The sequence below is a fragment of the Xiphias gladius genome, chromosome 17 (genome assembly GCF_016859285.1).
Source record: "Xiphias gladius isolate SHS-SW01 ecotype Sanya breed wild chromosome 17, ASM1685928v1, whole genome shotgun sequence".
Taxonomy (NCBI): Eukaryota; Metazoa; Chordata; class Actinopteri; order Istiophoriformes; family Xiphiidae; genus Xiphias; species Xiphias gladius.
The window spans coordinates 21,588,148-21,603,528 of NC_053416.1; the positions used below are offsets into that span (position 1 = coordinate 21,588,148).

The window sequence follows — 15,381 nt, forward strand, 5'->3', positions numbered from 1 at the left end:
AGAGCAAAAACACATACCCCTAAATAAATGACCAATGAAAAAGTCTATCTTCCTGTCTGTCATTTATCCATTCACAGCTTGTATCGTGCAATTACCATAAACAAAGAAAAAACCCACTTCAGTCCAGTCATTACCTGAGTGATTGATCCTCTGAAAGCCAGACCCTCGCCCACCTTTGCTTGGTTGCCTCTGCCATCCTGTATGGATGGAACTGCAGCTCCTGGAGTGTTACAAAGAGAAGAAATAGAGAGTTAGGTTATGTGTGGTTGGTTTCATCTAGTGGAGATGAACCTAAAGCTTGATTTTTGTAATAATGGTAAATGCACTGCACTTATACAGCGCTTCTCTACCTTTGTGGACAAAGCTCTTTACAATTTGCCTTCGTTCAACCATTCACACACTCACAAACCCACGGCGGAGCTTCCATGCAATTTGCTGGCGTCCCCAGTGGGAGCAACTTCAGTGTCTTGCTCAAGGACACTTTGACATATGGACAGGACAAGCCTGGGATCGAACGACCCACACTACCTGCTGAATTATAGCTGTCTACACTCCTCTTTGTAGGAGTTCTCTGTTCATAATTAAATCCTGGTTTAGGTGTCAAAAGTTCATTGTTAAAACATACAAGCAGAAAAACAAGTACTGAAACCACAAGTATATTTCTGCAGGACATGTTTTGATTTTGTTTCCACAGAATCCCAAAGCCTGAGCGATAGTAGTACGGCATGATCTTCTAAACAAAACAAATGATTTACATTGTACTTATTTGAAGCAAAGGCATTCATAGTATATGAGACTAAACATAACTTGTTTATCTATGTTCCGGCAGTTTATTCAGTAATCTAATGAATGAGCTTCCTTTAAAATAAATTTAGTACCCCACAGTTGCAGGTGCACTTCTTAAGATAGCATTTAAGAGACACCCCTCTGTTGTGACTGAGGATAAATTCAAGATGCAAAATAAGTATGGGCATGACGGACTGGGAATAGATAGTGTTTTTTTTTTGTTTTTTGTTTTTTTGTTTTTTTACTGCAATGGTCGCAGTTTCAAGACTGGAATAGTAACTGCAGCAGTTAAGCAAGTTCAATGACAGTGAAGACACCACTTCACAAACTAAGGATGCAACCTGGGTTGACGATATTCATGTGATCTCAAATTAAATTGATATTGTAACTGCCATGTTCTGTCTCTCTTTATGGATAGATACATTTTTACATCTTTACTTTTCAGTCATCAGATAAACTGAAAAAAAGCATACAGCAGATTTTAAGTGCACCATTACAAATGCATCCATTTTTCAATATATTTGAACACTCACTTACAAAAAAATCCATACATACATTACACAATAAAATCCTGCTTTATCAAAATGATGTAGCAAGATAAATCTTTATGCCCTGCAAAGTATAATAATCCCTGAAAGGTGTCATTAAAGAAGGTGGTGTTGGTACTTAACATCTATCTAAAGCTGCATATGGGCCTACTCTTGTTTTTATGTCATGTTTGGTTTTATTTGAATGGTGTCCTGTCTGTTGTCTGCATGATGACAAAATAGCATAGTAATGTGACCGTCTGCTGTCCTACCAGGTTTGCTTGGATCCTGCTGCCGAGGCAGACCCAGAGAGATGGAGCCGACAGTGCTCTTAGTCCCCTCTGGCCCATAGACAGCATGGGGCGGGAGGTATGTGCCAGGAGTTCCCTGGAAAAGCGGGGACAAAGAACAAATCTCAAGGTTAGGTGACTATATTCACGAAAACAAGAAAGTGGTTTCTAGTGATGTTGATTATCTTTTATGTGTTACAGTTATTCATCAATAAACTGTGGTATGTGATAACAGGCAATAAACAAATCATAAACTCTTAAATTTCCCGTCTAATATACCTTTTACAAGGGTCCAATGACCCAAGATATACCTGTGTTGACTGTTACCAAGCAGTCACACTACAAGCACTATGACAAACAGGACATAGGACACCTTTTCCATTTCTGTTGAGCTGGGCTACCAAGATAACTTAGCACATGTACTGACAGTCAAGAAGCTGTACACTGGGAAAAAAATAGGACAAGGCACACTTTTTCACATTTCCTTGATTCCCTGCAAATTCACATTCGTTTCATGAATAACACTTCTTTCTGAAAAGTACAAGTAGATGACAAAATGTTTTCAGTGTGTCTCTTTCATGAAACAAAATTGTATTGAAAGAAGACCTGCATCCACTGTTGAGTTTCATCTGTTTGTGTGTCCATAGTCTAATGTAATTTACTGATTTCTTCTTCTGTTTCTTTTTAATTTATGCTCACTAATAAGCAATCAAGACACATTTTGCACTGAAAGCAATGGGGGAAAAAAAGGTGTTCTAAAACACTGTGGTGTCTCTTCCTGGGTCAAAGCCTCTGAGATACTCGCTATTCAGAATATCAACCAAGATGCTTGTTGTATGAACCCAGCATTTTTGCTAATAAAGTCTGAGTGAGTCAACCCAACAAAATGTTCCTATTAAGGTTTATGGTTGAGGTGTTGGTTAAACTCTGCTTCACTGTCTTATTTTAGTACTAAGACTAACAATCACTTGGGTCAATTTTTCCAGACAGAATAATTTACAAGGAGACTCGTTTTATTAGGATGGTATATAATAACTTGACACATACCATACATTGCATAAGTTTTCCTTTGATAAATGGGTGGATAAAATCAGGTTTCAGTGTGTCATCGTGTCTGTTGTGAAAACATTTCTTCATCAAACCCATATGCGTTCATTTTGCGCAAGAGTTCACATGACATTGATTAAGGAATTACATTTGTCCACATTGGTCTGTCTCAATTTGCTACAAATAGCACTTTGTGTAGAAAAAGCCACCAGAGCCAACCAATGCCATCGTCCCCTTGGTGTCTTACCTGGGAGATGGAGCCTCCTTGGATGAAGGAGGGCTTGTCCGTGGGTTTGGTGGTTGGAATGAGTGGAGGAGGAGAGGGAATGTTGGGAGGTCGACTGGGTCTGCTGAATGTCACACGGACTCCATCTGGCATACTCTGGACCAGCTGGTTGGGGGCAGGGTGGAGAACTGGTGGGAATACAAAGAAAAGGACAAAAAGAAAATAAGAGTCAGACACAACTGATTACCAGCCAACATTTCAGCATTAAATACCTACATAAACAAAGAAATTGCGAAATAGTTATCAGCTCACATAGTAACCTAAACCTGTCCTCTAAATGTCTTGTGACTGCCAGACACGACAGCTCCAGTCAACCCAGCATACATGTTCCATTAAGCTTAAATTTCCCATCAAAGACTGCATGATAAAATATTCAGCTTCATTCTGACAGACTCCACTAAGTGGTGAAGTAAGCATTGAAGACCTCACTTAATAGCCTGTTCCTCAGCCTGAGGTAACCTTGGCCCATTCCTGCTGTCTGCTTTACTGTCTCCAGGGAAAGCTGAGTAGACGAAATGGATCATAACACACATACACACGCACACGCACACGCGCACACGCACACGCACACACACACACAGAGTAACTTCCCTGCAGGGAATGCGCCTCATGCTCCGCACTCTACAAAATCAAAAATGCAAATGTCTGTAGAGTTCCACTAGCGGGCATGGACGTCATCATCCTGATGGCTCATACAGGGACAGATAGGAAAACAAGCCGCTTTATGACGAATATATGAATCCCTGTTGCAGAAAGACTGTGTGTCAAACATTAACATTTATGCTACAGTTCACAATCAAGGAAAACAGCCTAAACAGGACATGAGTAAAATGTTGGCCCCAAACGACAAACCAGAGAAAATATTGTAGTCCAACTTTAGTAAAAATCCAAATGCCACTTCCACATCAACAACAGCGGTAGACATTTTTAAAGGGAATGTTTTCCTTGCACACTAACTTTGTGGACTCCATCCCTTTGCCTTCCTTAAGCAGAAGCAAACCTTTACTATTGTTCTTGAACCATAATTCTATAATTATAGTTAATATATGCAGGTCTGTGAAATGCTGAGAATCCAAAATTTGCCAGCAGGATCAACATCTAACTTGTTTATGGTTTTGACCCTACTCCTGCCCCACAATGCATTTCTTTTTTCTAGTATCACTAAAAAATATGTGAAAATTGTCAACCTAATGTAGCTTTTCATTCAGTATCACAACATGAATTCAACTGATATGTAATTAAAAACTCTAGCATACACAACCGTGAATGATGGTGAAAGTGCAAAAGGTGATGTTAGATGCACTGTAGCGATAAAACAAATCCTATCTGAGGTGCTGGTCCCCTTAACAAAGTTAAATTTAATTTTATGATTTAAAGATTCATAATCTAGTATAACCACTTACAGAGGACACCTGAACTTGAAATATAATACACTTAGCCAATGTGCCCCTGCAACAATGTCAAACACATATAAGTTTAAAAAAATGATTTGATAAGGGTTTTATTAAACTTCAGGGTGCAATAGTGTGAGTATTGTTTATTCACCATCAATAAAAAGCATGTTTGTATCAAACAAAAGGTGTATAATAAAAAACATGTATCAAACTGTATTTCTAGTCATGTGAGCTCCTTTATGAGTTGTAGTGAGCTATAACGTTGTAGCTGCAGAAAGTATTTCATTATTTTATTACTCGTTTATCTTTGTAGGAGTTCTCTGCTCATTATAATAGCAGTATTGTGTCATTGTCACTGCTCCATGAACATGCCTGCTATTTTATGTTGGGGCAGCAGTGGCTCAGGAGGTAGAGCCGGTCATCCACTAATGGAAGGTCGGTATATTTGTTCAGTCCCTGGCTCCTCCAGTCCACATGTCGAAGGATCCTTGGGCAAGATACTGAACCCCAAATTGCCCCTGATGGCTGTGAATGGGATGTATGAATGTGAGTGTGAATGGCAAAATGTGGCATGTAGTGTAAAGGGCTTTGAGTGGTAAATAAGACTAGAAAGATGCTATATAAGTGCAGTACATTTACCATTTAACTGCAAGTTCTCGTTTAATTATGACACAGCTGTGAAATTTTTATTAAATGTTGCATATGGTTCGGACTTTTGATTTATGTTTATTGTAATTATGGTGATCTAAATAGGCAGGTGAGTTTTTGTTATGCATTTATAAACTACTGTAGGTGATTGATTCAACTTATTAAAAATGGTCTTTTCTCTTGTCTTCTTAGTCATGGAAATGCTTATGACCCTGGATTTTAAAAGTGAAGTAACATTTCAAATAAGGTAATTTTATGCTATTCTAAACAAAAAAAAAGTAACAATAAAACTGGTGATGAGGGCAACGATTGACTGGCAGTCATTCACAAACCACCTCAGCTTCTTTTTGAGACAAGAATTTAGTACAAGGGCCAAGATTAAGGGCCAAAGGAGTGTGCTGGTGTTTTCCGTGCACTGGTGGACAGACCAAAAATATCTGATTCATTCGCTGATGTACTTGCTTCAGTTATAAAATCATCAACCTACTCCAGTATGTGAACCAGAAAGAGCTGGCTCATGCTTGTTTGACCTCTACTGTACTGGTACACAAGAACAAGCACACAGTGCATTTCCCACATAAAGGGATCCAGGTTTCTGTCTGGCCTAAAAAGCATATATCCATTACGCTACCTACTAAAAAGTGTTATGCATCAACAAACAAAAAAAAAGACCCAACATACACAAAGAGCTTGGCTCTTACTTAATGGTGCTCCACCTGAACACATATTAAACATACATCAGCTTTACCTTTAAGTAAGATGACTACACAGAAAATGACACGTCAGAATAAAACTACTAAAAAATAATCTATTAATTTATAATCTTTCTGAATATAATATTCCTTGAGAGAAAATATGGCAGTGGTATCAAAATGTATTTCTCATGTCAGCTAAACATTGCCTAAATACATCGTGCACACGGTATGACCCCAATTTGGGTACATATACTTTTGGACAAGAGAAAATTCAATCTCTAATATACAAGTGCTCTGAAACACTGCCAAACCCCGATTTACGCCAGAATTAAAACCTCCACAAGTCCTCGTCTGGTAAAATTAAAGATTGAAGATACTTAAGCAATTGTATAAATAGATCTAAAATAGGCTATTATAATAGCCTATAAGAGAGTAAAATATAGATATCAAAACATGTCAGCCTGAAATATAAGAGTGGCTACAACATAAAGTACACTGTATTTCAATCCAAAGTAGATAATATTCTGCTGCCAACAGACAACAAAGTGCCTCCACTGTCAAACACAAAAGACTCATTGGGAGTCTGACGAGGCTAGTTTATATCAGCAAAGGAAAAGAGGAGGCAAGAAGGGAGAGGAGGGGGAGGAGGAGGTGAAGATGTGTGCTTTTACCTGGCGGCACACTGTAGCGGGAGGCACTGGGGACGTTGGGGTCAGGCTGGGGTGAGGCCTTGCTCAGCTCCCTGGGAGATAGTCTGTAGGGAGAGCCTGGCCGACCAGAGTGGGCCTCCTGGTCCAGAGCCAGCTTCATGTCATAAGGCATGTAGGGTAAGAGCTTACCTGCAGTACACAGGCATAAGGACACAGGAAGACAACCACTATTAAAACAAGAACTCAATGCCAGTGAGCATTGAGCTGACCTAGAATGGACTGGCCTCTACAACTAACACCACCAACTGGAAACACATTCGCTGAAACCTATGTAATAAATATCTTGTTGTCAAAGCTCAGCAGCTTACTGACAGCTGCTGTACTCTTCACTGCACTCCAGCTAAAAAGGTGCTAAAAGCTTTGCAAAAAAAAAAAAAAAAAAAATCAAGCCATAATGCATTCTACGTAGTGACCGCTCTCCCCTCTGAAGCTATGTGGCTGAACTCTGTCTGAATGCACAGAAGCAGCAAGTGTCCTATGCTGACACGCCATTCAACTTCAAAAAGCACCACAGTCCCCTTTTTCCAAGGGTTATTTAGGAGGCACAACATTGCACACTTTGGCTTTGTTTTTCCATCAAATGTAAAACAGGGTCATTTAACTTTTTTGTCTTGGCTCAGGCTGAATCACAGTATGACAGTCCAGATCACCTTCACCTTCCTTTTTTGAAACTGCACAAAAATGAATGGGGCCTAAAAAATTTATTAGCTATAAATAGTCAACTGCTAGTAGCAAGAGGGGATGAGGCTGACAGAGCAATGAACAGGAAGGAGGAGAGATGAGGACAGAATGAGGATAGTTTCTATCCTCTTACCATCTCTGTCTAGTACGGTGGGGCTGCGGGTGTTGAAAGGGGGTCTGCGATCCAGATCTCCCTGATCTTGCCTCTGCTTTTCCTCCTGGTGCGCAGACTCGTGCACTGCTTTGATCTGGTGTTGCAACATGGCAAAACCGCTGATGGGCACACCCCCAGGGCCAAAAGAACCAGGCACCTAGATAAGTTAAGGAGTGAAAAGGTTGAGATGAGTTGAAATGCCAGATATGAACAAGGTGAGATATTGACTGATTTGTCTGAGAACTGAAGCACTGTACAGAGAGCACTGAGCAAACCTAAACTAAAAAAATAATTCTCTGCTCATCTTGTAACCTTAGCTTCCAAAATATATAAGACATGTACCAGTACCAGTATAAATGGATCAATATGAAACTGTGACTAACCATAGGTGGGATGGCAGCTGCCCTCTGTTGCAACTGCTGGATGTTGAGCTGGGTTTGCTTGGGTGAGGACACCAGCACCGAGCCTGGAGGGCTGAGCAATGAAGGCTTTTCCATGGAGAATATTCTGCAGTTGCACAAGGCAAAACATATCAGTAACACTCATGTCCTGTTCTTGTAAACTGCAATTATGTTCACACAACATTAGAACAGGAAGACGGTGTTTATGAAAAAAAAAACACACCTTTGTCTTTCAGGCTCTGCTTCCACATCCTCGTCAGCACTGCAGGTGGCGCTGGAGTCATTATCTGAATGGAGATCCCTCTGCATCTCGCCATGATCTCCTTTTTCTCCTTTCTCCTTGATGTCAGGCTCCATCTTAACCTGAATCTCTCCAGTCTTCATGTCCACATCCTGGGGTTCAGTTTTGGGATGTACCGGGCCTGCATAAGGAGCCACCCTGGCCTTTTCCTCCTGAGAACCAGTCTCACTCTCTGGGCTTTTCTCTTCCTTGACACAGAGTTCACTGTATGAGGGCTCTGAGGCCTTTCCATTGCTGGCTTGACCTTTGTCCTGATCAGAGCACTGTGTATCTCCTGCAGCATTGTCTGCCTTCTTGGAGTCACCAGACTTTGAGGAGTCAGTCTGTGAGGGGGAGGGGGCACTCTCTGTATCAGAGCTGTTGTCGCCACCTGAGGAAGCATGACAAGATGAATCAGTATACGTCAAAGAATGCATGAAACCCATTGCAACTCACAAGGCTTTTAACCCAGTTGTACTGTCATTTTAAAACAAAGGACAACACAAATGAAATAATCATGAAAATGGAAATAAATGTAGACCTGCCACATCATTAATCTACATATGGGGTGATTTATCGTGGATGGAAGACATACTTGGTAGACCAAGTGAATCATGAATGTGAAACAAGTGAATTAATCAATGAATAAACCAAGAGACTACTAAAACTGAAAACATGGCAACCATCACACAGGCTTCATGTAATAATCCAAACAAGACAAGGTCGAAACCGAGTATATGGCTGGACCGTGTGTGGTCAACGTCCAAAATTAGGACGTAGTTGAAAACTGTAGCTACAATCTGCTCGGAAACTCACTAAATATTGCTAGATGATGTAATACGCTAATTAGCATATTCATTACATCATTGCGTTGCATTCTGCATAGTGTCAGCCAGTTTCAGCCCTTTATCCGTTTGCTTCTCTCCTACTCTCTTTGCTAACATATACAGTAATTTAATGCAGCCGAATTCCCAATAAAGCTGTTCTCATTTACACGTTTTTCAGTTTCTGTTTTCAGACAATGGAACAAGTATGAAATAGTGAGTGAAACATGACCCATTAACCCTACATGTTAACCAGCAGTCACTGCTAAAAAATCCTGATGTTATAACCACGACGTCGTCTGACAAAGTCATCATACATAAGTTAAAGACAATGGCTGTGAGTGATATCGGCTATATTTACTTGGTCTGTGTCAGTTGCGGTGTGGCAAATTGAATGAAACGCATAGAGAAGTGTACCTGCAGAGGGAAAGCCGAACATTTTCGCAGAGCAATACTGGCAACGTGGTTACCAGAGCCTACTGCACCTAATCTTTGAACAGGTTTTGTTCATTTAATGGTCTTGCTTTATACCATTTAAGTATGCTTGTGCTAAGACCAAGGCCTCAAAAATACAAAAAACAGCCTTTCAAGATCAGAATCATCATTTGTGTCTTTTACACTTGATTTGAGGTATCTCAAATGCTAACTTCTAGACACATTGTATGTCAAACAAGACACTGAATAAACTGAAATTTAAGTGACATAAAACCTAAATTCAAATCTTAATATTATACATCCTTAAAATAGAAACTGCCTGCCTCTGTTGGTTTGCATATTGTCTACCACTGCAGTTGTTGCCATGGTGATGGTAGTCCAGATGCTATGTCTATGCAAAAACAATTTTCAGATGCATTAAATGTGTCAGACCTAAATCAGATAAGCAGCATTACTAAAGATCTAAATGACAACATCACAATGTTTGTAAGTACACTTTAATAGAGTTGTACTAATTCCTCTTATGGTTTTATTTATAACTGTATAATGTGAGATCTGCAGGCTGCAGATCACCAAGGCCTCTACAGAGCAGTTTGGGTTTCCGTGAGACAAGGAGAAAGCCAAATAAACATGACAGAAAACCTTGTGACCTCCTGTTGTCGCCACTGCTATCTTCTGAACTGGAGGTTTGCTAAGCATGACTTTCATTTTCGAACAAAAAGGACATTAAATCCCTTCAATGTTCAAAAGAAAAAAAGTTGATTTTACAAACCAGTAATTTTCTGTGCTGATCTATATTTTTACACATAGAGAGGAGTCTTTTTTACAGCGGGCTACCCTCACCATATAATGCCAGCAAAAATAAGGAGTTCTCAAGAAGAGGGAGACAGTTTGAGAGGCAGGCTTGCTGGATCAAACAAGAGAATCAGCACTTTGTGTTCAAAGAGCAGGCTTTCTTGAGTCTTCAAAGCCAAGAACTGTTATGCAACAGGCGCCCATGTAGTCAGAATTAGTTCATATCTTTTATCTCTTCCTCTCCCCTTTTGTTTTTTTGTTTTTTTATCATTTGATCCTTTTCCTCCCTTTCATTAACTATACAGATAGTAAAGAGCAAGCACATTGCCATTAACTCAAATGAAATCCTTAAACGATAATTCAGAGGGCATTTTGGATCAGGCTTCCCTGCTTTGCACTGTACTTATCACTACGTTCTTTCTCTCCTTACTCTCTTTACTTAATAGTTGGTAATACCAGGCACAAAGCTTCACGGCTCACAGGCAAGGACAAAAATTGGATACAAAACCCTATCGGCCCGTGTGTCCTTCCCCCAGGCTGCCCTAGGACTTGCTCCTCAGATAAACAGGAAGAAAAGTCCAAAACAAATGCTATTGAGCCTGTGTGTGTGTGTGTGTGTGTGTGTGTGTGTGTGTGTGTGTGTGTGTGTGTGTCTGTGTGTTAACGATGAGCACATGCTTTCTATCATCCATCTCTCTGACCTTCACTGTCATCTGCGTTGTCCTCATCATCATCAGGTGATGCTGTGGCTAGACCTTCACCTTGAGACCTATCAGCACGAGCCCGACGTGTATCCTGGGAAACACACAAAGTAGGATTTAGCATTCATACCTTATAGTTACAACAGTTCAATGACAGACGATAACAGAGAGCAGAGGATAACAAATATCTTACCTGCTTATGCTGCTGGAGCAGGTTGTCCAGGTTGTGACGTCTCTTGTAATTGAAATAAAAATTTTTGCACTGCGCCTCACTTTTGGTGCCCACCATTTTGGCAATGGCTGTCCAGTTTCGCCCATGCTCAACTAGCCCTGGTGCAGGACAAAGAGAGACAATTCCACATTAAAGATTTGCTGCCTTTTAACAGAATACAAATTAGTAAGGCTGAAATCACTTGTATGATAATATAAGCTGATGCTATATTAAGACTCCAACTAAGTAAAATCATTTTAAGCACTGTATTCAAATATAGGTATCGAAGAGGCCCAGCAAAGTGGTATAGCCAAGCCATCAAATCACAAATTGACATGGACATTAAATAATTCTAACATTTCCAATTATTGCTTCATGCTGTATCAGGGCTAATGTTATGATTCAAGATGATCATCTCAATAAATTCTTAATAGGCTCTTTTTACAATCAAAAGATGCTGCAGTTATTGTTATTGAAGGCGAACTTTTGGTATTGCTGTGAAATTACACTATACTCCTGGGGTCCCTATTGCTATGGCTTGTTGTCTTCCCCATCCTGATTAAAACTGAGTAGAGCACACAGTCAGCTTTGATGTTCTTACTAAACTCTGAAACGACTCTGCCAAACTGCAGTGAACTGGAAGAATGCAGTTTACCTTTGACATTAGGGCATCTCTTCTCTAAATCCTGTAACCCCCGTGACCTCCCCTCCCTCCCAGCTCTGCTGAGAGGAGGGATACTGGCAGCTTGACAAATTACCACTGAATTAAATACAAAACCCCATTACTTTTCCACTTAAATGAGGGAATGAGGGCAATGGGACTGTTCAGAGTGACTCATGTCTTATTTAGACTTATTAAAACATGCAGACAATCCAAAAACGTCCGGTAGGATGGTCGTGTGTATCTTATAACAGATCTCCAAGTACCCTCATGTGTTTTGACCACCATTGCAACTTCATCTAGCAGCCATTAAAATATAAATAAGAACTCTTGCATGTAACAATCACTGAGGACATTCCAAAGAACCTACACTGTTAAAGTGTGCTCCCAAAAGTTTCATAGCATAACTGAGCACTGCTTACAACACATTCAACAAGAGATATTTCACACATGTTGTGGCACCCATGAAAGAGAAATAATCAAGTGAAATGATCAGACATTTAACTTTTTCAATTCTGCAAGCTTTGACAAGCCTGCTGTTTTTCCCCATCGCTGGATCTTCATAAAACTTTTCAGAAATAAGATATTAGTATCATAATGTTACCATGCCAACAATCCACCCACTTATATTGTGCAAAGATCCTTGACCCAAGTTGCTGACAGAACTAAGATGATTTTTGATAGGTACTTGGCCTGGCAAATATAATTGCCCTTTCAGCAAACCCAGGAAATAACAATAACCAGCAAGTTTTAAAAAAAGCAGGATTAGGCTGTAATATGTGAGCTTGAAATGACAAGATCCTGTTTGATCACACATTTGCTTGCAAGGGAAGGAGGCTGTTGATCTATTACATTTCTGACTTGTTTAAAGTACCCTACCAGTCAAAACTTTTAGAACACCCCCATTTTTCCAGTTTTTATTTAGATTTAAGCAGTTAATGTCCAGTAAATAACCTTAAATGGAACAAAGGTAAGTGGTAAACTGCCCAAGGTAAAAATAAATAAATAAATAAAAAAGTTCAGGTAACCAAAAAATGAAAAATCCTGTAAATTTCATAGAAAACAGGCCTTCTTCAGTGAATAAGAAATAGGTGAATTTACAGTTTTCCTGCATCAATGGAAGTAAATGAAGCCTTGAGAGATTAATGCAAACAAGTCCTACATGCCCCAACTAACTTCTGGTTACTCTGTCTGTACAATGGCTTCAGCCTCTGATGCATTATTAGGACAATACTGTACTGCAGGAAGCAGTACTGTATATTGGCATCAGAATGGCGTGAAAAAGGCAAGTAACAAAGGAAGACAGGCTGGTTGGTCAGCAAGATAATGACCCAAAACATTAGACGAGAAGAACCAGACGGTGGCTTCACATGATGGAAGAGAAGCACAGTATTCAAACTTAAACCACATGGAGCTGGTTTAGGATGAACTGGAAAGAAGGTGAAAGCAAAGCTACCTGCAAGTGCAACACATTCGTGGGAACTTGTGCAACAGTGTTGCGACGAATTTTGTGAACAATGTTTTATTTATTTGTTGTACGCTTTCATTTTAGAGTACACAGAGACATTACACTATGTAAATCTCAGTAACAACTGAAGAAATGGAAGTGTTCTAAAACTTCTGACTGGTAGTGTATGTTTGTTATAGACCACTGAATCATAATCAATGAAAACTACTAGGTCATAAAAGTTCAATTAGACTGCAGGTGTGAACTTATACCAAATACAACAAAAACTGTTCTTTCCTATTTCTCTTCATAGAGCTGAGTTCTTTACCCCTCGGGGAAAACTTCTGATTTGACGTCAAAACCTGGGATGTGTTAACCTTGTATTAACACAGAGGCTTATGCAGATCAACAGGTTGCAACTATAATTTAGAGGGCAACTGTGCTCAGTGTGCATGCATCACCAGCCATGTGTGGCAGCATAGAACAAGGGTGATTTCTGAACCTGCTCCGTCATATGACTACAAGAGGTTGAGCAGCTCTCTTTTAGGTACACTAATCCAGACATATTAGACATACAGGTCTGAATGCCTGAGGAGATCATAGCAGCAACGTTTTTTTGTAAAGGGGGAAGCAAATCTCCAATACACACACAACAGAGTCTTAATTAATCCACATTAAATCCCCAGTCTATGGTTCTTGGCACTCAGGGGACCCTACATAAGAGACTATACCAAAAGCCAATAAAAAAGGGGGAGGGCGGGCACACTCGAATGGCATATGACCTGACTAATGACTGGAGTGGTGCAGTGTGAGACCAGGCACAGTATGCAACATTCTAAAGAATTTATGAGACCAAAGTGACTTCAAAATTTTTTAGAGCATCTGACAAAGTGTTTGAATTTGAATAATAGATAGTGATCTTGGAGGAAGCCACAAAATCATGCTCTGTTGCTTAATGGATGGCCTTAATAGATCACTTCTGAGAAGCCAGCAGAGCAGTGCAGCTAGAAAGAAAAAAAAAATCCCCGAAACCCCTCATGGGTTTCTGACAGCTTCCAGTAAAGCAGCAGCACAAGCTTCTATTTGTGCGAACGCACATGCACGTTCATTCCTGTGTGCATGTAAGAAATAGGCAGGGCGAGGCAACATCAGATAATCAGAAGAGGACAAGAGAAAGACAGGGGAGGGTGAAAACAAGAAAAGATCATAAAAAGAGACGGAGCCACGGCAGAAACCGAGGAAGGACAGAGAGATAAAGCAAGAAAGAATTCAACTGAAACACTACCTTTTTTGGCGACCTCCATCTCCTCCTCGGTCCAGCGAGAAGTTTCTCCGGTTTCACCAACACCAGCTAAATCACAAAGAAGAGAAAAACAGCCCCATAAGCACTGACAAAAAGGAAGAGAGATAGAGAGCAACAGAGAGGGAGGGAGGGAGGGAGACAGAGAGAGAGTGACAGTCCTGTCTTCAGTCGTCTTCTTCTCATGGCCACTAATCTAATAATCTGTTTACATTCAGGGGCTGCCGAGATCTGCTCCCTCACTTACACTCTGGCTCTAGCTCACTCTTCTCCTCTCAAACTCTAATTCCCTCTCTCGCTTCTCCCATCTCTCTCTCTCTCTCTCTCTCTCTCTCCCCTTCCCCACAACCCAGTACTAGCCCTCCTCCTCTCTAATCCACAAAGGGGAGGGCCTTGGTCAGCTGATGTAGAACCAGACAGTGGAGGAGTTGAGAGCCGTGCCTCCCTCTTTGGGTAAAGGCCTTGGATGGAGACAAATAGTCAGATGAAGAGCCAGCCCAAAACCCTCCCACCCCTTCTATTGTGCCACTGCACATCTCATACACACTCCTCCTTCTTACCTTGGCTTGACTACACAGTCCCACACCCCCCACACAAAATTCACAGAAGTGCACGGTTAGTGTGGTGGGGGGCAGAGTGAACTCTAGTCCACTCTCCTCCATGGCACCCATTGAGACTGTGTAAACATTTGGACTAATATAGCAGCAGATGTACCCTTGACATTAACAGGAGGCTTGCCCCCCACCCACCACCCACCCACCTCCAAGATGAGGAGATCAATTCTCACTGTTTAGACGGCTCCTACCAAAGGTCCCCCACCCACAGAGTCTGTTACACTTAGTTAAACAAATGTCTACTGGAAATTTCTCCCATGGCAAAACTCACATGTTCTCCCCGTGACAGGTAAGGCCCCTCTAGGGTGGTCATTAATCTCTGGGGTATGAAAACAGACAGGGTGTCTGTCTGTAGTGTAGCATCTAACCAAATGACACACATGCAGACACACGCACGCACACACAAACACACACACACACACACAACATCCCCCACAACTTCAACCATTATCAAAGCCCCACTGCTGTCTCCCACTGAATCAACAGCTTCCTAA

The 15,381-nt window shown here is 40.8% G+C and overlaps 1 protein-coding gene across 2 annotated transcripts in view; it reads right to left on the minus strand.

Annotated features, from left to right (window-relative positions):
• Positions 1 to 15,381, minus strand: part of ncor1 (nuclear receptor corepressor 1) — a 60,551-nt gene that overhangs the window by 10,938 nt on the left and 34,232 nt on the right. For both annotated transcript variants that reach the window (XM_040149571.1, XM_040149570.1), the window contains exons 17-26: positions 14,259 to 14,324; positions 10,848 to 10,984; positions 10,655 to 10,748; positions 7,843 to 8,290; positions 7,602 to 7,725; positions 7,198 to 7,375; positions 6,345 to 6,512; positions 2,898 to 3,064; positions 1,586 to 1,700; positions 135 to 220 (exon numbers count right to left, since the gene is read on the minus strand). In XM_040149571.1, coding sequence (XP_040005505.1) covers positions 135 to 220; positions 1,586 to 1,700; positions 2,898 to 3,064; positions 6,345 to 6,512; positions 7,198 to 7,375; positions 7,602 to 7,725; positions 7,843 to 8,290; positions 10,655 to 10,748; positions 10,848 to 10,984; positions 14,259 to 14,324 — 1,583 coding nt within the window. The remainder of the gene's footprint in view (positions 1 to 134; positions 221 to 1,585; positions 1,701 to 2,897; positions 3,065 to 6,344; positions 6,513 to 7,197; positions 7,376 to 7,601; positions 7,726 to 7,842; positions 8,291 to 10,654; positions 10,749 to 10,847; positions 10,985 to 14,258; positions 14,325 to 15,381) is intronic.